This window comes from Emys orbicularis, chromosome 4 (genome assembly GCF_028017835.1).
Source record: "Emys orbicularis isolate rEmyOrb1 chromosome 4, rEmyOrb1.hap1, whole genome shotgun sequence".
Taxonomy (NCBI): Eukaryota; Metazoa; Chordata; order Testudines; family Emydidae; genus Emys; species Emys orbicularis.
Window position 1 is genome coordinate 153,561,824 of NC_088686.1, and position 25,044 is coordinate 153,586,867.

Below are 25,044 nucleotides of genomic sequence, written 5' to 3' on the forward strand. Positions count from 1 at the left end.
TTTAGTTGAGACATGAAGACTTTTGTCTGAACTGGCACCTGGTCTGCCTGCGTCACAGTTGGATTCTGCCATCCCTGCTCCCAGGGAGTGACTACCTCTTTCCATCCTTTGCAGCTAATCCTAGAAGGTGGGGTTTAGGAGAGCACAATGACTTAGGGCTATAAGATGCCTATGCAAATCCAGTGAGAGAAGAACCTTAACACAGGGAGAGAGCAGGTCGCAGGCACAGGTAAGAGCCAAATCAGTGTGTGAGAAACAGTGTATGAGTGAAAGTGTGCACATTACAGGTCTGAGTGTGCATGAGTGTGTACGTGCACAGGGGAGTGTGTATATTTATATGTGAGTAAGGGAGCAAGTGTGTGTGTCTGCACAGAGAGAAACTGTAAGGGTGGGGGGGTGGATTGGCTAGACTGGGGAAATTAATTGTGTTTTAAAAGTGCTAGTGAATGTGGGTTATTGACGTGTATTAAATACGACTCAGCACCTGGTTATTTACAAATGTGTTGGCTGGTTGTGGTCAGCCCTAAATCCCCATGTTACAAGTTAATGTTTGTAATGTAATGTGTTATCAAAGTGCTAAGTGTTGTTACATTACAAGGGCAGAACAGATGAGCCAGATTTTGGGAGCAGTTTCTGTTGCTGCAGGTCTCCCTGGCTAGCCACTTAGAGCCTTTTTCTTAACACTTCCCACTGGTGGTGGTAGCTGTGGGAGAACTAGTGTAGACAGGGTGCTGCCACTTTTAATATTCTGTCATCTAACCCTGCTCAGAGGAAGCCTGGACAACACTGTGGTAAAAATGCCAGCGGCTGCTTGTGCCTTGAAAAGACACAGTAGCTAGGGGGCCCACGCTGCTAGCACAGCTGGAACTGCACCAGCGCTAGTGCAAAAGTGGGGAAGGCTAGGAAAATATTTGTGTAGCCCAGCCCAGAAAGTCTCACAGGACACAACTCCACTAACAAACTGAGCTGTCAGCAACCAAGCTGGTGAGAGAGCCTGGGCGTGAGAGTGTGCGCACTGGCCAGGCTGTTGGGGAGTTATTTTTGCCCCATGCCCGCAGTGGCACAGTTATGCTGCCTTCTAGGTGCCTGTCCCACCGTTCCCAGCCTGTGTTTGGTACAGAGTCTTTCTGGGGTTATGTTTTCACTGTGTTCACTTATTAATTTTATTATCCGTATTACCAGAGCACCTAGGAATTCCTGTCACGGAATTCCTGTCAGACGAGAGCTGGAGTGTCTTGGGAACACAAGGAAGCAATTAGACAGTATGGTCGGCCTGATAGGCAGTGGTCTCAGCACACCCACAGCCTAACTGCTGCCTGCTACAGTGGCATTTCTTTGACAGAATCAAGTTCATTCAGTGTTGTACGTTTCCCCTAGAAATTTCCAGAGCCTTCCTATTAACATAGACTGGGCCCTTGTAGAAGGCACAGGAACGGAGCTAGGTGTGACAGCTTGCTTAGTCTGGCTGCGGGTGACCATTCCCACCCTCTTGGCTAGCTTCACGTGGTTGGCCAAGTCTTCCCCCCGCAGCATGGGAATGGGATAATCATCATAGACTGCAAAAGTCCACATGCCTGACCAGCCCTTGTACTGGACAGGTAACTTGGCTGTAGGCAAGTCAAAAGAGGTTGACTTGAAGGGTTGAATCGTCACTTGGATCTCTGGGTCGATGAATTTGGGGTCCACTAAGGATTGGTGGATAGCTGACACCTGTGCTCCAGTGTCCCTCCACGCTGTAACCTTCTTCCCGCCCACACTCACAGTTTCCCTTCGCTCTGAGGGTATCTGGGAGGCATCTGGGCCTGAGGACCTTTGATGTGACCCCAGTGCAATGAACTGTAATCTGTTGGGGTTCTTGGGGCAGTTGGCCTTCACATGCCCCAGCTCATTACATTTAAAACATCGCCCAGCTGACTGGTCACTGGGGCGAGGTAGGTTGCTGGAGAATGGTGTGGTGGGACGATAAGGTGTCTGGGGTTTTCCTTGGGGTGTAGTTGGGGCCTTGGGCTGGCCCCGGTGGTATGGTGTGGTCTCGGGGTGTCCCTTCAGGAATCTTCATAAACTGCGACCAGGGTTGTTCCCCTCTGCTACCTCCACCCGTTTGGTTTCGATTTTCCCCACCTCTCTGGTGGTCTGGGACTGCTCATATTGATCAGTATAAGAAGCAAGACTTTCTGCTGAGTCCATTTTCTTATCCCATAACCACTGTTTTATATCATAATGGGTCATAGTCAGGAACTGCTCCTGTACAAGCAAATCACACGTTCCTGCAAAGCTAATTACATCCCTTCCTTTGACCCATTTATCTAACAGATCCTTCATCTGGTTTACATAAGCCACATTACTTAGGCCTGGCCTACACTACGAGTTTAGGTCGACTTTAGCAGCGTTAAATCGAATTAAGCCTGGACACGTCCACACGACGAAGCCCTTTCTTTTGACTTAAAGGCCCTTTAAACCGGTTTCTTTACTCCACCTCCGACGAGGGGATTAGCGCTAAAATCGGCCTTTGTGGGTCGGATTTGGGGTAGTGTGGATGGAATTCGACGTTATTGGCCTCCGGGAGCTATCCCACAGTGCTTCATTGTGACCGCTCTGGACAGCACTCTCAACTCAGATGCACTGACCAGGTAGACAGGAAAAGCCCCGTGAACTTTTGAATTTCATTTCCTGTTTGCCCAGCGTGGAGAGCACAGGTGACCACGCAGAGCTCATCAGCACAGGTAACCATGATGGAGTCCCAGGATCGCAAAAGAGCTCCAGCATGGATAGAACGGGAGGTACGGGATCTGCTCATCATATGGGGAGACGAATCAGTGCTGGATGAACTCCGTAGCAGTAAACGAAATGGCAAAATATTAGAAAAAGTCTCAAAGGCCATGAAGGACAGAGGCCATAACAGGGACGCACAGTAGTGCCGCATGAAAATTAAGGAGCCAAGGCAAGCCTACCACAAAGCCAGAGAGGCAAACAGAAGGTCTGGGGCAGAGCCGCAAACATGCCACTTCTACGCGGAGCTGCATGCCATTCTAGGGCGTGCAGCCACCACTACCCCAACCGTGTGCTTTGACTCCGTCAATGGAGAAACACGCAACAGGGAAGCGGGTTCGGGGTACGCGGAAGATGATGATGATGATGAAGACAATGAAGATAGCTCACAGCAAGGAAGCGGAGAAACCGGTTTCCCCAACAGCCAGGATATGTTTATCACCCTGGAACCAGTAACCCCCGAACTCACCCAAGGCGTGCTCCCAGACCCTGAGGGCACACAAGGGACCTCTGGTGAGTGTACCTTTGTAAATATTACACATGGTTTAAAAGCAAGCGTGTTTAATGATTAATGATTAATTTGCCCTGGCAATCGCGGCCAGTACAGCTACTGGAAAAGTCTGTTAACGTGTATGGGGATGGAGCGGAAATCCTCCAGGGACATCTCCAGAAAGCTCTCCTCCATGTACTCCCAAAGCCTTTGCAAAACGTTTCTGGGGAGGGCTGCCTTATCCCGTCCGCCATGGTAGGACACTTTACCACGCCAGGCCAGTAGCACATAGTCTGGAATCACTGCATAACAAAACATGGCAGCGTATGGTCCCGGTGTTTGCTGGCATGCAGATAACATCCATTCCTTATCTCTCTTTGTTATCCTCAGGAGAGTGATATCATTCACGGTCACCTGGTTGAAATGGGGTGATTTTATTAAGGGGACATTCAGAGGTGCCCGTTCCTGCTCGGCTGAACAGAAATGTTCCCCGCTGTTAGCCACGCGGTGCGGGGGAGGGGTGAAGTGATCATCCCAGAGAATTGGCTCTGTGTGTGTGTGTGGGGGGGGGTAGTTGGGTTTGTGCTGCATGTTAACCCGGAAACCCCAGCCCCTCCTTTTACATTGCAAACCCATTTAAATGGCCAACCCAATGGGTCCTTGGTATGGGAAATGAGGGCACTGCTGTTTGAAACCATTCCCACATGTTATGAAGGTTAAAAAAGCCAAAAGACTGTGGCTTACCATGGCTGCCTGCAAGCCGAATTCTGTTGCCTGGCACTGCGTGAGTGATCTCTCACACCAAACTGGCAGGCCCTCAGTATAAGAGGAAAAATGCGACCTTGCAACGAAAGCACAAGTGCTGTGTAATGTGAACAGCAAAATTTAACGTGAAAGAGTGTACCCATTGTTCTCTAAAATGTGTCTTTTTTAACCACCTCTCCCTTCTCCTCCACCAGCTGCAAATGTTTCTCCTTTGCAGAGGCTTGCGAAGATTAGAAGGAGAAAACGGCGGACTCGGGATGATATGTTCACGGAGCTCCAGATGTCCTCCCACGCTGAAAGAGCACAGCAGAATGCGTGGAGGCAGTCAATGTCAGAGTGCAAAAAAGCACAATATGAACGAGAGGAGAGGTGGCGGGATGAATCGCGGACTGAACAGAGCAAGTGGTGGGCTGAAGATGATAGGTGGCATCAGCTTGCAGACAGAAGGCAAGAGACGATGCTCCGGCTGCTGGAGCTTCAAACTGATATGCTCCAGCGTATGGTTGAGCTGCAGGAAAGGCAGCAGGAACAGAGACCGCTGCTACAGCCCCTGTGTTACCAACAGCCCTCCTCCCCAAGTCCCATTGCCTCCTCACCCAGACGCCCAACAACACGGTGGGGGGGCCTCCGGCCACCCAGTCACTCCACCCCAGATGATTGCCCGAGCATTGGAAGGCTGGCCTTCAATAAGTGTTAAAGTTTTAAAGTCTTAAACTGCAGTGTGTCCTTTTCCTTCCCTCCTCCCCCACCCGTCCCGGGCTACCTTGGCAATTATCCTCCTAGTTGTGTGATGAATTAATAAAGAATGCATGAATGAGAAGTAACAATGACTTTATTGCCTCTGCAAGCGGTGCTCGAAGCAGGGAGGGGAGGGTGGGGTGGTTGGTTTACAGGGAAGTAGAGTGAACCGGGTGGGCGGGGCGCGGATGATTCATCAAGGAGAAAAAAACAGAAGTTTCACACCGTAGCCTGGCCAGTCACAAAACTGGTTTTCAAAGCTTCTCTGATGCGCACCGCACCCTGCTGTACTCTTCTAACCGCCCTGGTGTCTGGCTGTGTGTAATCAGCAGCCAGGTGATTTGCCTCAACCTCCCACCCCGCCATAAATGTCTCCCCCTTACTCTCACAGATATTGTGGAGCGCACAGCAAGCAGCAATAACAATGGGGATATTCTTTTCGCTGAGGTCTGAGCGAGTCAGTAAGCTGCGCTAGCGCGCTTTTAAACGTCCAAATGCACATTCCACCACCATTCGGCACTTGCTCAGCCTATAGTTGAACAGGTCCTGACTCCTGTCCAGGCTGCCTGTGTACGGCTTCATGAGCCATGGCATTAAGGGGTAGGCGGGGTCCCCAAGGATAACGATAGGCATTTCAACATCCCCAACGGTTATTTTCTGGTCCGGGAAGAAAGTCCCTTCCTCCAGCTTTCGAAACAGACCAGAGTGCCTGAAGACACGAGCATCATGTACCTTTCCCGGCCATCCCACGTTGATGTTGGTGAAACGTCCCTTGTGATCCACCAGGGCTTGCAGCAGCATTGAAAAGTACCCCTTGTGGTTTATGTACTCAGTGGCTTGATGCTCCGGTGCCAAGATAGGGATATGGGTTCCGTCTATCGCCCCACCACAGTTTGGGAATCCCATTGCAGCAAAGCCATCCACTATGACCTGCACATTTCCCAGAGTCACTACCCTTGATATCACCAGGTCTTTGATTGCCCTGGCAACTTGGATCACAGCAGCCCCCACAGTAGATTTGCCCACTCCAAAAAGAGAAAAAAAAGTGTCTTTCCTTTCTCTGGAGAAGGGTTAGGAGCAAGATGCCGCAGTGACTTACTGCACAGGTGGGCATCTATAGCATTCAATCCTACTCTCTCCTAGTGCGTAGGCTCACAAACAGGCCCACAGCCCCTTTTATCTGCTTTCACCAGAGACCATTCAAATTTGCTGCCAGAATGTAATTGCTGGCAAGGCCGCGCTCTGTTTCCCCAGAACAGGGGTGCTGCGGTTTTCTCTGAGGTCCAGTCCTGAGTGTTCTGGCTTCCCACGGTGTTTGTTAACCCAACAATCTGAAGGCACTCTCTCTCTCCTCAGGCTCTTAGCCACCATGCTGAAGTCAAAGAAGACAATAGTGATAGTGGTCCTGGCAGTTCAGTCGATTGTTTTCATCTGCTTCCTCTCTCAGCTTCGCAGCAGCTATTCCCCCCAGGAAGAGAAGCCAGCTCAGGTGCACATCCTCATTCTCTCCTCCTGGCGGTCAGGATCTTCCTTCACTGGCCAGCTCTTCAGCCAGCACCCTGATGTCTTCTACCTGATGGAGCCTGCCTGGCATGTGTGGAGAGCCATGTATCAGAACAGGGCCAAAGCCTTACAGATGGCAGCACGTGACCTCATCAGGTCTGTCTTTCTGTGCGACATGTCTGTGTTTGATGCCTACATGTCTACGCAGAGGAATAAATCTGATTTATTTCAGTGGGAGGCCAGCCGGGCCCTGTGCTCCCCCCCTGCATGTGACCACTTCCAGCGCAACCACATCATTTCCAAAACCGCCTGCAAGACCTTCTGCAGCAGGTACCCATTCAGCAAGGTGGAGGAAGCTTGCAAGACCTATAGCCACACAGTCATCAAGGAGGTCCGGTTCTTTGATCTGACAGTTCTCTATCCCCTTCTCACTGACCCCTCCCTGAATCTCAAAATCATTCACTTGGTTCGCGACCCCAGGGCTGTGTTCCACAGTCGTGAGAAAACAGTGGCTGCTCTGATAGACGACAATAACATTGTGGTGGGGCCCCAGAAGAACCAAGGGGAGAGGGGGCCCTACAACGTGATGCAGGAAATCTGTAAAAGTCACATCCGGATTTACACTGAAGGCAGCCAGGCCCTTCCCAGCTTCCTCAAAGGCCGCTACATGCTGGTGCGCTATGAAGATATTGTCAGCGATCCCCTGGCAAAGGTTGCACAGATGTATAAGTTTGCAGAGCTCCACCTCATACCCAAACTTCAGGTGTGGATGTACAACATCACTCATGGGAAAGGCCCGGGGACGCAGGCCTTTGACATCAACTCCAGAGATGCAGTGAATGTGTCCCAGGCCTGGAGGGACAACCTGCCCTTCCAGAAAATAGCAAAGTTGCAAAATGTGTGCAAAGATGCCATGGACCTATTGGGTTATCGACTAGTGATGTCCGAGGAAGAACAGAAAGATATGGCACTGAACCTGTTATTTACCCAGGGCCTTCCACCCAGTGACACGGGGAGCTGAATTTAGAAAATTTGCCTCCTGTTTGTCAGCTGAAGGCTGCAGAATTCAGAACTGTGTGCACAAGTGAAAATATATGTGTGTGTGTGCGCGCGTGTGTGCGCACATGTGTACAGAGTGAAACTAGGGTTACCATATTTCAACAATCAAAAAAGAGGACGGGAGGAGCCCCGCTCTAGCCCCGTCCCTGTCCTGCCCTAGCCCCACCCCTGCCCCTTCCACTCCCTCCCACTTCCCGCCCCCCTCAGAACCCCCAACCCTCCCCCCCACTCCTTGTCCCCTGACTGCCCCCTCCTGGGACCCCTGCCCCTAACTGCCCCACAGGACTCCACCCCCTTCCTAAGCCTCCCTGCTCCTTGTCCCCTGACTGCCCCCTCCTGAGACCTTCCCCCCATCCTAACTGGCCCCCTAGGAACCTACCCCCTACCTCTCCCCTGACTGCCCCAACCCTTATCCACCCCCCCACCCCCAGACAGACACCAGGGACTCCCACGCCCCATCCAACCACTCCCCACCCCCTGACAGCCCCCCCCCCCGAACTCCCGACCCATCTAAACCCCTCTGCTCCCTGTCCCCTGACTGCCCCCTCCTGGGACCCCTGCTCCTAACTGCCCTCCAGAACCCCACCCCCTACCTAAGCCTCCCTGTTCCTTGTCCCCTAACTGCCCCCCTAGGACCCTACCCCCTACCTGTACCCTGACTGCCCAAAACCTTACACCCCCAACCCCCAGACAGCCCCCCCCCCAAACTCCCGACCCATCCAACCCTGCTCCCTGTCTCTTGACTGCCCCCTCCAGAACCTCCCTGCCCCTTCTCCGACCCCCTGGCCCCCTTACCATGCCGCTCAGAACAGAGTGCAAAAGTTTTTCCTAATATCCAACCTAAACCTTTCCCACTGCAACTTGAGACCATTGCTCCTTGTTCTGTCATCTGCCACCACTGAGAACAGCCTAGCTCCAGCCCTTTTGGAACCCCCCTTCAGGTAGTTGAAAGCAGCTATCAAATCCCCCCTCATTCTTCTCTTCTGCAGACTAAACAAGCCCAGTTCCCTCAGCCTCTCCTCATAAGTCATGTGTTCCAGCCCCCTAATCATTTTTGTTGCCCTCCACTGGACTCTTTCCAATTTTCCCACATCCTTCTTGTAGTGTGGGGCCCAAAACTGGACACAGTACTCCAGATGCGGCCTCACCAATGCCAAATAGAGGGGAATGATCAGGTCCCTCGATCTGCTGGCAATGCCCCTACTTATACAGCCCAAAATGCCATTAGCCTTCTTGGCAACAAGGACACACTGTCGAATCATATCCAGCTTCTCGTCCACTGTAACCCCAGGTCCTCTTCTGCAGAACTGCTGCCTAGCCACTCGGTCCCTAGTCTGTAGCAGTGCATGGGATTCTTCCATCCTAAGTGCAGGACTCTGCACTTGTCCTTGTTGAACCTCATCAGGTTTCTTTTGGCCCAATCCTCTAATTTGTCTAGGTCCCTCTGTATCCTATCCCTAATCCTCTAATTTGTCTAGGTCCCTCTGTATCCTATCCCTACACTCCAGCGTATCTACCACTCCTCCACTCCTACCACTCCTCCCAGTTTACTTGCTGAGGGTGCAGTCCACGCCATCCTCCACATCATTAATGAAGCTATTGAACAAAACCGGCCCCAGGACCGACCCTTGGGGCACTCCGCTTGATACCGGCTGCCAACTAGACATCGAGCCCCGGCTCACACCTGCCGGTCCTGTCAATCCAGCTGACTTGGAGTGCTGGCCTCTCTGCATTGGCTTGGGGACCTGTCAGTCTCAGGATCCTGACTCTACTTCAGTCCTTCCCCTTTCTCGCAGCACTGGGAGAGGACCAACCAAAAGACACATTCAGTGTCAGCAAGGGGGCATGGCCCCCTTACAGTCATCATCTTCTCTCCAGATTAGCCTTACAGGGCCCAAATGCAGTGTTGCTAACTCTTGTGATTTTATTACAAGTCTTCTGATGTTTGGTGAAGAAGAATCTGAAAACGTGACCCCCAAGTGCACCCTTCAGGCTCAGAAATCAAATGGCAAATAATAAGTCCTCAAAATGTACTATTATGGTGCTGTGGTAGCACCTGCTATAGATTTCTATTCATTTTGAGAATGTATTACATGTTTCATTTTATAGGGGTAGTTCTTTTTTGGTGCCCCTTTTGTAGTAAACCTGAAACGCTCTGGGCTGGGGCTCTACGTTGCTCCTTCTGCTGCTGATTCAGACAATATTAGTTATACAAAGCGCTGTTTGTTAATAGAGCGCATTTTAGTATAAATACTTCTACTGCTGTCTAGAAAACAGAGTGTCACCCATTGGGATAGTGTGTGTGAAGTCCTTCTCTAGTTGATGGTCCACAAAGAGGCAATTACTCCAGGAGTTAAAGCAGTAGGGGTCTGAAAGTAACAGACCTTCTAGATAAAGGAAATGCGGTGGATCTAATATACCTCGATTTTAGTAAAGCGTTTGATACTGTACCGCATGAGGAATTATTGGTTAAATTGGAAAAAATGGGGATCGATATGAAAATCCAGAGGTGGATAAAGAACTGGTTAAAGGGTAGACTACAGCGGGTAGTACTGAAAGGTGAACTGTCAGGTTGGAGGGAGGTCACCAGTGGGGTTTCTCAAGGTTTGGTTTTGGGTCCGATTTTATTTAATCTATTTATTACTGACCTCGGAACCGAATGTAGGAGTGGGCTGATAAAGTTTGCGGATGACACAAAGTTGGGAGGTATTGCCAATTCGGAGAAGGATCGGGATATTCTGCAGGGAGACTTGGATGACCTTGTAAATTGGAGTAATAATAATAGGATGAGATTTAATAGTGAGAAGTGTAAGGTGATGCATTTAGGGATGACTAACAAGAATTTTAGTTATAAGCTGGGGACGCATAGGTTGGAAGTGATGGAGGAGGAGAAGGACCTCGGAGTCCTGGTTGATCGCAGGATGACTATGAGTCGGCAATGTGACGTGGCTGTGAAAAAAGCTAATGCGATCTTGGGATGCGTTAGGCGAGGTATTTCTAGTAGGGACAAGGAGGTGCTGCTTCCGTTATACAAGGCGCTGGTGAGACCTCATTTGGAGTACTGTGTGCAGTTCTGGTCTCCTATGTTTAAAAAGGACGAACTCAAACTGGAACGGGTACAGAGAAGGGCCACTAGGATGATCCGAGGAATGGAAAACCTTTCCTATGAAAGGAGACTCGAGGAGCTCGGTTTGTTTAGCCTAACCAAAAGAAGGCTGAGGGGGGATATGATTGCTCTCTTTAAATATATCAGAGGGATAAATACCAGGGAGGGAGAGGAATTATTTCAGCTCAGTACTAATGTGGACACGAGAACAAATGGATATAAACTGGCCTTGGGGAAGTTTAGTCTTGAAATTAGACGAAGGTTTCTAACTGTCAGAGGGGTGAAATTTTGGAACAGCCTTCCGAGGGAAACGGTGGGGGCGAAAGACCTCCCTGGCTTCAAGATTAGGCTAGATAAGTTCATGGAGGGAATGGTTTGATGGGATAACGTGATTTTAGTCAATTAGGCAATAACGTGCCATCGCTGGTAAAATGAGGGTCCGGCTGGAGATTCTTGCCTGTATGCTCGGGGTTCTACTGATCGCCATATTTGGGGTCGGGAAGGAATTTTCCTCCAGGGTAGATTGGCAGAGGCCCTGGAGGTTTTTCGCCTTCCTCCGCAGCATAGGGCAGGGGTCGCAAGCTGGAGGATTCTCTGCGACTTGAAGTCTTTAAATCACGATCTGGAGACTTCAACAGCTGAGTTAAGGGAAAGTGGGTGGGTCAGCTTTTGTGGCCTGCATCATGTGGGAGGTCAGACTAGCTGACCACAATGGTCCCTTATGACCTTAAAGTCTATGAGTCTATGAGTCTAACTGGGAATCTGACGGTTGAATGTTCAAATGCTCCTGCTGATCTGCGTGGGAGATATTCTGATTACATGTGATTCACACAGTCAGAAGAAAACTGGGATAATCAATAAATTATGGTGTGAATCACCAAAAGAATACAGGTGTATCACATTTCAGTCATTGGTCACATGTCTGGTCACACATTGCAGGCATCACAGATTAGTAGGTTTGAAGGTTTATGAGTGATATTTCACACTAGTAGGCCAGACAAACACAGTAATTAGACATGCTAGGGGAGTACAGCCACTCCTGGCTGTATCAGGTTCCAAAAGTCCATGAGAGGCTACATCCTTGGGCTGGCAGGGAGCTGGACTTCTGCTATGTGTACTGATGTCTATACTCCTAGTGCTGGGTTGACATGGAAAGAGTTAACCTTGTCCTAGGAAGGGCCACTGCTGTTTGCAGTGATTGCAAAGACTCTCAGGAGACAAGTAGGAAAAAGAGAAAGAGGTAATAAGGTGAGAGGAAGGAGGGGTGTAAGGGGAAGAACTTGCCAGACTCTCCAAAGGGACTAAACCCTGGGAAGGGCTATGAGAACTATTGAGCTATTGCCTCAAGCGGTGGAGGACTAAACCCCGTGTAGCAGGGCAGTAACCCCGCTCCTACCCTGAAGGGCTTAAAACAGCCCTGCAAGAGGGCTGTGGCGGGGAACCAGTAAGCCTGGGCTGATTGGGGAAGCAGCTGCAGCTGGGCCATGCCCCAATCAGGCCACAGCAGGCCCTATAAAGGGGCTGCTAGGCTGGCGCTAGGCAGTCTCTTCCTAGTTGTTGAGAGGGATAGACCTGGCTGCTGAGCTGGGTACCCAAAGTGGAGCAAGGCTGGGGAAAGATATAGATAGGGGTAGGGAATTGGACATTAGAAGGAGGGGGCGGATGGACACTAGGGGGTCCGTACCAAAGTGCATAACTAATGGGAGAAAGGACAGACAGCATACGGTAAGATGTTTATACATCAATGCGAGAAGCCTAGGTAACAAAATGGAGGAACTGGAGCTCCTGGTCCAAGAAATGAAACCTGATATCGTAGGAATAACCGAAACATGGTGGAACTGTAGTCATGACTGGAGTACAGGTATCGAAGGGTATGTGCTGTTTAGGAATGACCGGAAAAAAGGTAAAGGTGGGGGTGTGGCACTGTATGTGAATAATGAACTAAAATGTAAAGAAATAATAAGTGATGGAATGGATAAGACAGAGTCTGTCTGGGCAATGATTACACTGGGTAAAAGAACTACTAGAGCCTCCCCTGAGATACTGCTTGGGGTGTGCTATAGACCGCCGGGATCTAGCCTGGATGCGGACGGAGAACTATTTAATGTTTTTAAGGAAGTAAAAACTAATAAGAGCTGTGTGATCATGGGGGACTTTAACTTCCCAGACATAGATTGGGGAACAAATGCTAGTAACAATAATAGGGCTCAGATGTTCCTAGACGTGCTAGCAGATGAATTCCTTCAGCAAGTAGTAGCTGAACCGACGAGGGGGGATGCCATTTTAGATTTGGTGCTGGTGAGTAGTGAGGACCTAGTTGAGGAAATGATAGTAGGGGACAACCTTGGCTCGAGTGACCATGAGCTAATTCGGTTTAAACTAAATGGAAGGATTAACAGAAATAAAACTGTGACTAAGGTTTACGATTTCAAAAAGGGCAACTTTTATAAATTAAGGCAACTACTTAGGGAAATGGATTGGGCTAACATACTTAGAGAGCTAAAGGCAGATGAGGCCTGGGATTATTTCAAGCTGAAGTTGCACGAGCTGTCCGAGGCCTGTATCCCAAGAAAGGGGAAACGGTTAGTAGACAGGAGAATTAGACCTAGCTGGATGAGCGGGCGTCTCAAAGGGGCGATTAAGAAAAAACAGAAAGCGTACAAAGAATGGAAGAGGGGACAGATCGGTAAGGAAACCTACCTTATTGAGGTCAGAGCATGTAGGGATGCGGTGAGAAAGGCCAAAAGCCGTGTAGAGTTGGACCTCGCGAGGGGAATTAAATCCAATAGTAAGAGGTTTTATAGCCATATAAATAGGAAGAAAACAAAGAAAGAGGAAGTGGGACCGCTGAAGCATGTAAATGGAGTGGAGATTAAGGATAATCTAGGCATGGCACAATATCTAAATGAATATTTTGCGTCAGTATTTAATAAGGCTAATGAAGGGTTTAGGAATAGAGGGAACGGGACAGAGGGGAATAAAGGAGGGGCGATTGACATTACAGTATCAGAGGTGGAAGCCAAACTTGACCAGCTAAATGGGACTAAATCGGGCGGACCGGATGATCTCCATCCTAGAATATTGAAGGAGCTGGCGCGAGAAATTGCAAGCCCCTTGGTGATAATTTTTAATAAATCTGTAAACTCGGGGGTGGTACCGATGGACTGGAAAATAGCTAATGTGGTTCCTATTTTTAAGAAGGGGAAAAAAAGTGACCCGGGTAACTACAGACCTGTTAGTTTAACTTCTGTAGGATGCAAGGTCTTGGAAAAAATTTTGAAGGAAAAAGTAGTTAAGGACCTTGAGGTGAATGGCAATTGGGACAAATTACAACATGGGTTTACGAAAGGCAGATCGTGCCAAACCAACTTGATCTCCTTCTTTGAGAAAGTAACAGACCTTCTAGATAAAGGAAATGCGGTGGATCTAATTTACCTCGATTTTAGTAAAGCGTTTGATACTGTCCCGCACGAGGAATTATTGGTTAAATTGGAAAAGATGGGGATCGATATTAAATTCCAGAGGTGGATAAAAAACTGGTTAAAGGGGAGACTGCAACGGGTAGTACTGAAAGGTGAACTGTCGGGTTGGACGGAGGTCACCAGTGGGGTTCCTCAAGGTTCGGTTTTGGGTCCGATTTTATTCAATCTATTCGTTACTGACCTCGGAACCGAATGTAGGAGTGGGCTGATAAAGTTTGCGGATGACACAAAGTTGGGAGGTATTGCCAATTCGGAGAAGGATAGGGATATTCTGCAGGGAGACTTGGATGACCTTGTAAATTGGAGTAAAAATAATAGGATGAGATTTAATAGTGCGAAGTGTAAGGTGATGCATTTAGGGATGACTAATAAGAATTTTAGTTATAAGTTAGGGACGCATAGGTTGGAAGTGACGGAGGAGGAGAAGGACCTCGGAGTCCTGGTTGATCGTAGGATGACTATGAGTCGGCAATGTGACGTGGCTGTGAAAAAAGCTAATGCGATTTTGGGATGCGTCAGGCGAGGTATTTCTAGTAGGGACAGGGAGGTGCTGCTTCCGTTATACAAGGCGCTGGTGAGACCTCATTTGGAGTACTGTGTGCAGTTCTGGTCTCCTATGTTTAAAAAGGATGAACTCAAACTGGAACGGGTACAGAGAAGGGCCACTAGGATGATCCGAGGAATGGAAAACCTTTCCTATGAAAGGAGACTCGAGGAGCTCGGTTTGTTTAGCCTAACCAAAAGAAGGCTGAGGGGGGATATGATTGCTATCTTTAAATATATCAAAGGGATTAATACCAAGGAGGGAGAGGAATTATTTCAGCTCAGTAGTAATGTGGACACGAGAACGAATGGATATAAACTGGCCGTGGGGAAGTTTAGGCTTGAAATTAGAAGAAGGTTTCTAACCGTCAGAGGGGTGAAATTTTGGAACAGCCTTCCGAGGGAAACGGTGGAGGCGAAAGACCTTTCTGACTTCAAGATTAGGCTTGATAAGTTTATGGAGGGAATGGTTTGAAGGGATAACGTGATTTTAGTCAATTAGGCATTAACGTGCCATCGCGGGTAAAATGAGGATCCGGCTGTAGAATCTTGCCTGTATGCTCGGGGTACTGCTGATCGCCATATTTGGGGTCGGGAAGGAATTTTCCTCCAGGGTAGATTGGCAGAGGCCCTGGAGGTTTTTCGCCTTCCTCCGCAGCATAGGGCAGGGCTCGCAGGCTGGAATATTCTGTTGTGGGTGGGTCAGCTTTTGTGGCCTGCATCATGCGGGAGGTCAGACTAGATGACCATATTGGTCCCTTCTGACCTTAAAGTCTATGAGTCTATGAGTCTATGAAAGGCCAGAGGAGCTGGGGAGCTCCGGCCTGGAAAACTCCCAGGCTGCAGGCCTTGTTAAAGGCCAAGAAGGGTAATGGGATTGCAGAGGGGCAGCCCAAGGTTAGGCAGAGGCAGCAGGTCCAAACCCTCCCTGCCAATGATGAGTGGCACTTACACTGCAGTCTGCCCCAGTGAGTGGGGGCTAGAGGGTGACTGGCAGTAGCCAAGACTGAGGTGAGGTGGGGATACGGGGTTGGGGGTTCCCTGGGGAGGGGAGACCCAGTGAGACTGTGGGGTACTGCATGGGGTGGAACCAGGGCCAGTGCTAGGTTTTTTGCTGCTCCAAGCAAAAAAATTTTTGGCTGCCCCCTGCCCCAGCCCTGGGCTCCCTTCCCCCGCACCCCCCTGCCGCCCCAGCCCTGGGCTCTCCCCACCAGTGGTGACTCCGCCCGCTCCACCTTCACCTCCAGCCGGTCTGGTGTTGGCAGGGTCAGGATAAGCAGCGGGGCTCCCAGGCCGCGCCTCAGCCCAGGGTCCCTCCAGCCAGGGCTCCCGCCTCCAGGACCGGCTGGGACCTGGGAGGGCAGAGCCGTGGAACCGCCCCGGCAGGGGCCTGAGGAGCTGGGACAGGGCAGCCCCAGAGGGAGCGGAGCCCCGGAGAGTGGGACGTGGGCCCTGCACGGCAGCGCCCCGCCCTCTATGGCCCCGCTGCTGTTTCTGGCTGCCCTGCCGCAGCACCTGGGCAGCTCGGGCCGCTTTGCCCAACGTCGGCTGCGGCGCTGGGGGGCGGCCGCCCTGCGGCACCTGCAGGCGGCTCCGTGCGCGGCCAGAGTGTCCTCCGCTCGGAGCCCGCCCTGCCCAGTCACAACGTGCAGGCGCTACTCCCCCGCGGCTGGTGGCGCGAACCACAGCGGCCCCAGGGTGCCCCCAGCACACGACGCACTGCTGCTGCCAGGGCCCGCTCTAGGCTTTTGCCGCCCAAAGGAAGAAAAAAAAAAAAAGGATGGCCGGAATGCCGCCCCTGAAAATGTGCCGCCCCAAGCACGTGCTTGGTTTGCTGGTGCCTAGAGACGGCCCTGCGTGGAACCCTGAGGTAAGGGGCACCGGGGTCCGGGAGGGACACTGGGGCCAGTGGCAAGCGGGACACCAGCCTGCAGAGGGCGCTCCTGAGTGGAAAGAGCTAATTCCCTGGATCAACCTCAGGAGGCGCTGCAGCGGTGAGTCGTCACACCGCCACAAAGGGGAGAACCGGTGGGCCCAGAGAAGTGCAGGAAGACCATTGAAGCTGTGATAGCAGATGACAGGCTTTATGTTAATGGGTTATTTTGGACATTTTACTCTGGAAGACTTGGAGGCTAAACCTCTTCCAGACTCCCACCTAGGTGGAAGAAAATTGCCACCCATAGAGGAAACTGAGGCACAAGTGAACTTGGTGGTAGGACTGCCTTCCCACATGGGGATGAAGTGTCGTAGACACAGACTGGATTGAGCCATATCTCAGCGTCTCACATCCTTCAAGGGGTTGGTGCAGCCTGCAGTGGGTTTAGCAGCACAGGTTCTCTCTTGCTTCCCAGGCACGTGCAGCTCCCCTTTTCTCATTCCCTGAGGAGCTACTCACATGAGCTAACCACGCCTGTATAACAAAAGCTACATTTAGTGACAGTTAAGGCTGCATCATGACCCACCCAAAACCTTAACAGTGTGGAAACAAAAAGTTGGCTTCATTACTTGCCACCTTCACATACGTTGCCTACGATGTTGTGGATAAAATGCTCCAAACGGCTTTTCCTTCCATCTCCAATATATACTGAAGAGCAACATGCACCTCAACTTGGGCTTTCACACACAACCTCAACGATGATCTCATGTTCTTATACCAACAGCTCAGCACATCTGACTGTCACACACTCTCCATGCACTTGGGATGTTATTCTACATTAATCATTGCTAACGTCCCTTTGAGATGACCACTTCCTTTAAAGGTATTATGGGGGGTGGATCCTGATGCAATCTTAACTGTAACTAACTGTAGTTTGTTTATAAACTTTTAAAACTATGTGCTTTTCCCAAGCCAATCTCCTGCCATTTGAACACTTTGTGTTGCCAGAACTGCAGATGCATGGGAGTTAGTCTCCGGTGTTACCCCCAAAGCTCCATTTGGCTGAAGCATGTTATGTGGAGAATAGCTGGTGGTTCCTCCTGGTGAATGAAAAATTGGAAGATAATTTCCCAACAGCAGGTATCAAGCCCCCTTCCTTGCAACTGGAGCGCAAAGGAGAGGGAAGGGAGGCTCCTCTAGAGTCTTGTTAGTCCTGGAGACCTGAAGAAATCTGTCCAGGACATTGGCTCCCTGCTCTTTGTAGGAGCCCGTTAAAGCTCCCAGCAAAGCACTGCCAGTACCCCACAGGGCACCTTAAAAGGAAAGAAGAAACTCCAAAACTGCATGTTGAATCAATGGAGTAAGGTAAGCTCTTTTACCTATAATGCTATGGCAGAACATTTAAGAACACTGCTGCTACCTTGCTACACTCGCATGGGGAATTTTTAGTGACAGTTTTTTTTAAGGCAGACCCATAAAAAAAGTGTTTGGAAACCACAAAAACTAGTTTAAGAACATAATTTTTAAAGGAGGCAAGAGTGTTCAGATACCAGGATGATGGGCACAGCCCCCAGACAGAGGGGAAGGATCAACAGTTTTTCACTAGAGTCTCCCAGAACAGAGAAACCTTACCTTTGAGCTCCTTCTGGAACTAGGGGCAGGAATCTGAGTGTATGAAACAGGAGTAGAGGCAGGTGTGTTCAGACTGAGGGAGTGGGCTGAGGCAAGAAGAGGATGTGGTCTGCAAACCATTTTGGAGAGGGAGAGAAAAAACATGACTGACTGACTCTGCTCTACCACCTTAGCTAACAGCCCTATGGCTTTTAGCTCAGGCCGTAGAGGCCCATGCACTAAGCTCCGGAGGCCCCAGGTTCAATCCTGCCGGCCAACGACCGGGGTCTGTTGGTGTTACATAGGCGACACACATTAAATCTCTCAAACCCCTGGGAGCCAGGACCAGACCCCTGAAATGCAGCTTCTCTCCACTTCAGCTAAAGGAGCACTCCCTCAACGTGTGTGAGCCGAGCCCAGCCCCTGCTCTCCGGGCAGCAGCACGGACCCAGCCAGCAAGAGGTTCCCCTGGGTTAACTGAAACACCATCCCATGGCAATGCCCACTGCCCGTCATGCTGACCAATATTGTTTCCCTGTATGCCTGTCTGTATCCAGCTGTCTCGTACTTAGATTGGAAGCTCTGTGGGGCAGGCACCATCTTTTGTTCTCTCTCTCTAGTATCTACTGCAGGGGGGCCTTGGCCATGAATGGGGCTTCTGGCTGCAATGATGATACAAATATACTCCATCCATTTCAAAAGCTTAAGAAACAGGACCCAGAGAGGGCAGCTTCTATCTGCTCTGTCTGGTGCTATGAAGGGGTGGGGGTGAGAAGGGCTTGCTCTCAGCCTGGTATGACAAGAGGTGCATCTCTGCATGCATGCTCCTGAAACATCCTGTTCTGAGTGCCAGCTGGAGAGCCCAGTTCACACATTCTCACTGTGACCGCGCTGTCAGGTTGATGCATGTGAAGTGTTGGCTTCTGGAGGACTGGTCTGTGTGCACATCTTGCTGCCCTCCTCAGGAAATGAGGACTCATATGGACAACAGTTCATGTTGCTCTACAAAGACTTACTCACCTGAGCAGTCCTACTGATTTCAAAGGGACTCATTGTGTGAGTAAGGCTTTCAGTATCAGGCCAGATCCTAGTGGAAGGAAGCGGTCTATGGATTAGTTGGTTCAGCGTGGCTCAGTAGAGGGTAGATATGAAACCCCATACTCCCTGTTTTGCAATTTCATATTGTCATCCCATGTTAAGCTTAGCATGGACAGCCATTGATTTGTGGAAGGGAGAGGAGGTCAGTAACTTGACGGAGACTTACACTGAGGTTTTGGCATATAGAAGGCACGGCCTACTTTTGCTTCTTAAACATTTCCCAGGCTTGAATCTAGCCAGATCTTTCATGCTCACATCTCAGAATAAGAGATCCTATGTCGGACAGAAAATATTCAATACAACTGGGGCTTTTTCTGTTGGATTTGGGTTCTTTGCTTCCACAAAGCAGGGATCTCAACTAGGGCTGTCAAGCAATCAAAAATAAAATAAAATTGTGATTTAATTGCACTATTCAAGAATAATAGAATATCAGAGTCCTGTGGCACCTTTAAGACTAACAGATGTATTGGAGCATAAGCTTTTGTGGGTGAATACCCACTTCGTCAGACGCATGCTCCAATACATCTGTTAGTCTTAAAGGTGCCACAGGACTCTCTGTTGCTTTTTACAGACCCAGACTAACACGGCTACCCCTCTGATAATAGAATATCATTTCTTTAAATATTTTTGGATGTTTTCTACATTTCCTCAAATATTGATTTCAATTACCAGGGCTGCCTCCAGGTTTTCTGCTGCCCCAAGTGGCGCAAAAAAAAAAAAAAAAAAAAGCAGCGGCAGCACGATCGCGCCGCTCCACTCTTCGGTGGCAATTCGGCGGCAGGTCCTTCCCACCGAAGACCCGGACGTGCTGCCCCAATAGCGGCCAGAATGCCGCCCCTTGATATTGGCCACCCCAAGCACCTGCTTCTTTAGCTGGTGCCTGGAGCCGGCCCTGCCAGGGCCATCCTTAGCCATAGGCAGTTGCCTAGGGCACCAGGTTGTCTAGGGGCACCGCTCTGCCGGAAGGAGGGGAAGCAGTGGAGCATGTAACAGCAGGGCTGGGTCCTAGAGAGAGCCGAATGGGCTGCCTGCAGCACAGTCTGAGGGAGGGGATTGGCTGCTGGGGTCTCTGGGAAGGGGTGGGGGAAGGAACTCACCTGTGAGTGTGACTCTCTCCCCAGCGTAAGGTGAGGCAGGCTGGGTGGCTCTGGCAGTATCTTTTGTTACCCCCATAATGTGCATTTTCTCCTCCCCTCCACCCCCCCATGGAGCACCCCTCTCTTCCCCCCTCCCCTCTGGCAGGGCTTGGTTGGGTAAAGCTGCGGGGTGGGGGTGAGGGGCTGTCTGGCTGCATGCCGAGGAAGTGAAACTGAAAGTGACTCACTTCCTCTGCAGCCAGCCCATGCATCTCATCCCCCTGGATGAGATGCCAGCCCGGGGTAGAGACGCGCTCCCCAGCTAGGGTGACCAGATGTCCCACCTTTATAGGGACAGTCCCAATTTTTGGGTCTTTCTTATATAGGCTCCTATTACCCCCCACCCCCGTCCTGATTTTTCACACTTGCAGTCTGGTCACCCTAGGTGGCGGGTAATTCGTGCCTATATAAGACAATGCCCCAAATATCGGGACTGGCCCTATAAAATCAGGACATCTGGTCACCCTAGCTGGGGAGCGTGTCTCTCCCCCGGGCTGGCATCTCATCCAGGGGGAGCTGCGCAGGGCAGAATGAACTGCTGTGGTTCCGTGGGTGCCCCGTCCTGAGATCAGATGCTGGGCTAACTTCACCATCGTCCGTGGTGCTGGCGGAGGTGCCCAGTGGCGTGTGATCGGACCTGAGGGCTTGCTGTTGCCACTCTGCACCCCAAGAGGTGGATTTTGGGGTCCTGCAGCTTTCCACCTATCTCCTCCTCTACTGCAGCTGTTGGACCAGCAGGCTGGGGGGTGAGCCAAGCATGAAAGCAGGACTGTGTTGACATTTAGATTGTCATTTAACAACTTTGTTTGCCAAAAATGCTCGCTAACAATCCCTGAATTCCATTTCAATATTTTTTTTAAAAAATCAGTATCTTAGCCAAAAACAGAAAATTAAGTTGACAATTATTTGTGACAAGTTTGGTATGGGGCAGGGAGTCAACAGAAATGGTATAAAATGTCCCATATTGTTCGGCACGTCGCTTCCTCAAGTCACAATGTCTGCATGAAGGAGCCGTGAGTGGGACCAGCATTGCTTGGTCAGGGAGAGCACCCCGTGCTGGGTAACAACTTTAGTCTGGTTGCTGTCAAGCACCCTATTGACTCTGGCTTTTAAAGTTTGGTCTTGGGCAACCGCTGAGAAATCCCCCCAGAGAACAGGCGTATGGCTGTCACATGCCTTGAGTGAATCACCTGAATGAACTCCCTCGCTGTCTCTAGAACCAGTCACTGCAATGGTGAAGCTGAGCTAGAGAAGTCACCTCCATGCCAGCTCCAACCGATATGTAGAAAAAAGTCATTTTGAGTTGTGTTAAGCTAATTGCTTCATATCTGACTTAACACCCTCTGGGCGACTCAAATGGATGATGTGCAGAGGTGACTGGTAAGGGCTGATAGTGGGAGGGAGGGGAAGGGCACAATGGAAAGGTTCTGGTGGTGTGCTGCAGGGTTCAGGGCAGGTACTCAAGCGACAAAGGAGTTTTGATTTCTAGACCTACTTTTGATGTCATTGTGTCGGGTTGCGACCCCACCCTCTGGGGGCCACCTGATGCACTGGGGTACCACTGAGCCCACCCAGAGCCGGATTAACCTTTTGTGGGCCCGGTGCAAAACATATTTGTGGGCCCCCGTGGGGGCAATGGAGCATGGCACGGGGAGGTCAGTCCCCAGAGCGAGGGCACTATTTACAAACCAGCAGTTGCCAGACACACAGTGGCCCACCTGGCTGTGTGCTGCGAGCGTGCCCCTTCCCCTTGAGGCAGGCCATGCTGCGCCACACAGCCCCTCCCACCCAACAACCCCTTGATTCCCTATGCCCAGCGCCCCCCAGACTCTACCACAAATGCACAGCACCCCCTGTCCAGTGCCCCTCTGCCCACAGCCCCACAACTGCCCAGCACCCCCCCCAAACCCGCACTCCCTAGTGCCCCATCACACACAGATCCTCCCTCCCTTTCACAGCCCAGCACCCCCCCAGACCCTCCAGAGACCCCCTCCCCTTGTCCTGCCTCCCAGCCACACTCACTGGCCCTGCTAGGAGGTGACTGTGTCCAGCCCCTCAGATCACGAGTCTGCGAATCCTGAAAGACAGCTCATCCTCATCCATACCATCGATGTACCTGCCGCATCCAGGGTTCCTGGCTGTATTCCTGCCATTGGCTCCGAGTCCACCTGCAGCACGATCCAGCGTTCCTCCCTTCAGGCCATCACCAGGTCTGGGGGTAGTAGGTCCTGGGTCTGACGCACTCCAACACCTGGCCTGGCCAGAGAAAGCATCTGACAGCAGCAGGACTTTAGGGGATTTTATTATTTTAGTTTGCTTCAAGCTCCTTGTTTTGTGATCCCAGTTTGCTCAGGTTTTATGACAGTTGTGTTTCCTTTTCCCCATTATCCCAGTTATTGTAAACCAACCTTCATACACTTACCTTTTGTTCTGGAACATCTTTCTGTCTCTGTCTTCTTTCCTTGCACCACACTGGAAGAAGGGTGGGACCAATATCACCAGCTGCTTCCACAGCGATAGACCCTGATACCAGGTACAAGATCCTGCGTCCTCTGAAGGGGGAACATATAGGTTTATAATGGTTTTAATTTTTCCCTGTAACACCTCAGCATGGTCTGGTTTGACCCAGAGAATTCAAAAAGGCTGCAGCCCATGAGCCCGGCTGGCAGGACGCAGCTACGTGCCCCTCCCTTGATGGCCACCTCAGTGGATGCTTTGGTCAAGACCATGCTCCGGCACTGCTCAATGGTGTTGGCCAGGTTGGTGTTGAAATCAGGGTTAGGTCCCCCTGCTGCAATGGACAGAGATGGAGCGTCACAAGGGAGAGACAGCTGGGACCCCTCTCAAGGGCAATCCTGACTCCCAGCCCCCACTGCTTTAATCCACCACAATCCACTCCCCTCCCAGAACCAGGGATAGACTCAAGGTATCCTGACTTTGAGCCCCCCTGCTATAACCCACTATCCCCCTTGCAGAGCTGGCGATGGGACCCAGGAGTCCTGAGGCCCCTGGTGACCCTCCCTGCTCCAAACCAGCAGGGTCAGTGCTAGTGGTCAAGGCTGGGCTGGCAGGGCTCTGTAGCCACAACCTCTGCCTGGGCCCCCTCAGGTACTGGGAGGCTGGAAAAACTCTGCAGTGCCCCCTCTGGTTGTGACAGGGCCTGGGGGGCACTGGGAAGCTGGCAGGGCTCTGTACCGCTCCCTCTGGCTGGGGCTGTCACACACAGGATCCATCCCTTCCCCCCCCCCCCCCCCCGCCCTGTGTACCTTTCCCAGAGAAGCGCAGCAGCATGGTGAGCTTCTGGAAGAGCCAGTTGCGCTCCGCGTCCCGCGGGCCCTTGATGCGCTTGACATTGAACCATTTGTTGTGGCCGGCGGGGGTGGCACCTGAGGTGCGCAGGGCCCGGCACGATGAGTGGGGGGCAGGGGCAGTTTCTGCAGTGCCATCACCGAGACCAGAACACGGCATCTGTACGGGGCACCTGCCCTCCCCATGGCGCTGGACAGGGATATGGGTGTGAGCTCCTGAAACACACGCACACTACAGCCATATGTGAGCTCCTGTAACACTCATACACACACAGCCCTCCTCTAACACACAGACAGTTCTCCTCTAACACACACATTACAGGGGATCACAGCCCAGGCTGTGATCCCTTGTAACAAACGCACCAACATCACACAGCCTAGCAACAACCACACCACACAGCCAGACCCGTGTGTTACTGTGACACTCACACGCTGCACAGCCTGGCCGGGGCCCTCTTGTACCCACTAGTCCCCGCTCCCCTCCCAGAGCCGGGAGAGAACCCAGGAGTCCGGGCTCCCAGCTCCCCACAGCGCAGCGGGGCCCCACTCACAGCCCAGGGGCGGGGACCGGGCTGCTCTGTAACGGGCTCCTGCCGCCCGGGCTCCAGGTGCCGTGAGCGGGGGCTGGGCCGGAAGGTCCCTGCGCTGGGGCCTCCCGCGGCTCCTGGAGCTGGCGGCGCAGGCGCGGGTCAGAGCCGGGAGACAGCGCGTACCGCAGCGCCCAGCGAGCGGGGCGGGCGAGAGGCGGCCCCGGGGAGGCACCAGCCGCGGGGGGGGAAGTCGCTGCCCGGCTGGAGGAAGCGGCCGGGGCCGAGCCCGGCGATGGCTGCAGCGGGGCCGGCGCAGGTAGGACGCGGGGCGGGGACTCCCCGGCCGGGCACTGGCTGGTCCCGGCTGGGGGCCGAGACCCGGGTCCCTCCCGCGCTAGTGACCCCGGGGCCGGGGGCTGCAGTAGCCGGAGCGCTGGGGCCGGGGGCGGCTCTGGGGCCCCGGGGCGGGGGGGCCCTGGCCGGGCGGACACGCGGAGCCGAGCCAGGCCCCGGCCGGGCAGAGGAGCCCGGAGGCGCCCGAGCCGGGGGGGGAGCGGGGCTGAGCACAGGCCTGGGGCGGAGGCGGGACTCCGGCCGGGGGGGAGGAGCCTGTTCCCGGCCCTGGGATTCGGGCCCTTCCCAGCGCCCCGCCCCAGAGCCCCGTGGGGAGCCGAGGGCGACTCCTGTCCCCGGCCAGCAGGGCCCCGAGTCCCGGGGGAGCTGTGCGGGGGGGGGGGGGGGGGAGTCTCCCTGGGTCAGAGCTGCTGGGCTGGGGGGTCCCTGTGAGTCGCTCCCCTAGAAACCACGTCCCCTGCTGAGACTCCGGGCTGGGGGCTGGAGCGGAAGGTGCTGAGTGTGTAACGCTTGTGCCAGCAGCTCCAGGTGGCGTTCGAGGACGTCGCTCTGTATTTCACCCGGGAGGAGTGGGAGCTCTTATCCCAGCCAGAGAAGCAGCTGTACCGGGACCAAATGCTAAGGAATTACTGGACCCTCGTTTCCCTGGGTAAGGACTGAGTTCCCTTCATTTATT

At 52.1% G+C, this 25,044-nt stretch overlaps 1 protein-coding gene and 1 pseudogene across 1 annotated transcript; both read left to right on the plus strand.

Annotated features, from left to right (window-relative positions):
- LOC135877335 (zinc finger protein 208-like) overlaps positions 1–25,044 on the plus strand; it is a 95,141-nt pseudogene that overhangs the window by 45,629 nt on the left and 24,468 nt on the right.
- On the plus strand, positions 6,132–7,286 carry LOC135877356 (carbohydrate sulfotransferase 5-like). The gene has a single exon (XM_065402782.1). It carries the CDS (start codon positions 6,132–6,134, stop codon positions 7,284–7,286), a length of 1,155 nt encoding a protein of 384 aa, XP_065258854.1.

Coding starts and splice junctions, on each gene's coding strand:
- LOC135877356 (XM_065402782.1), top strand. CDS start 6,132: ATGCTGAAGTCAAAGAAGACAATAGTGATAGTGGTCCTGGCAGTTCAG.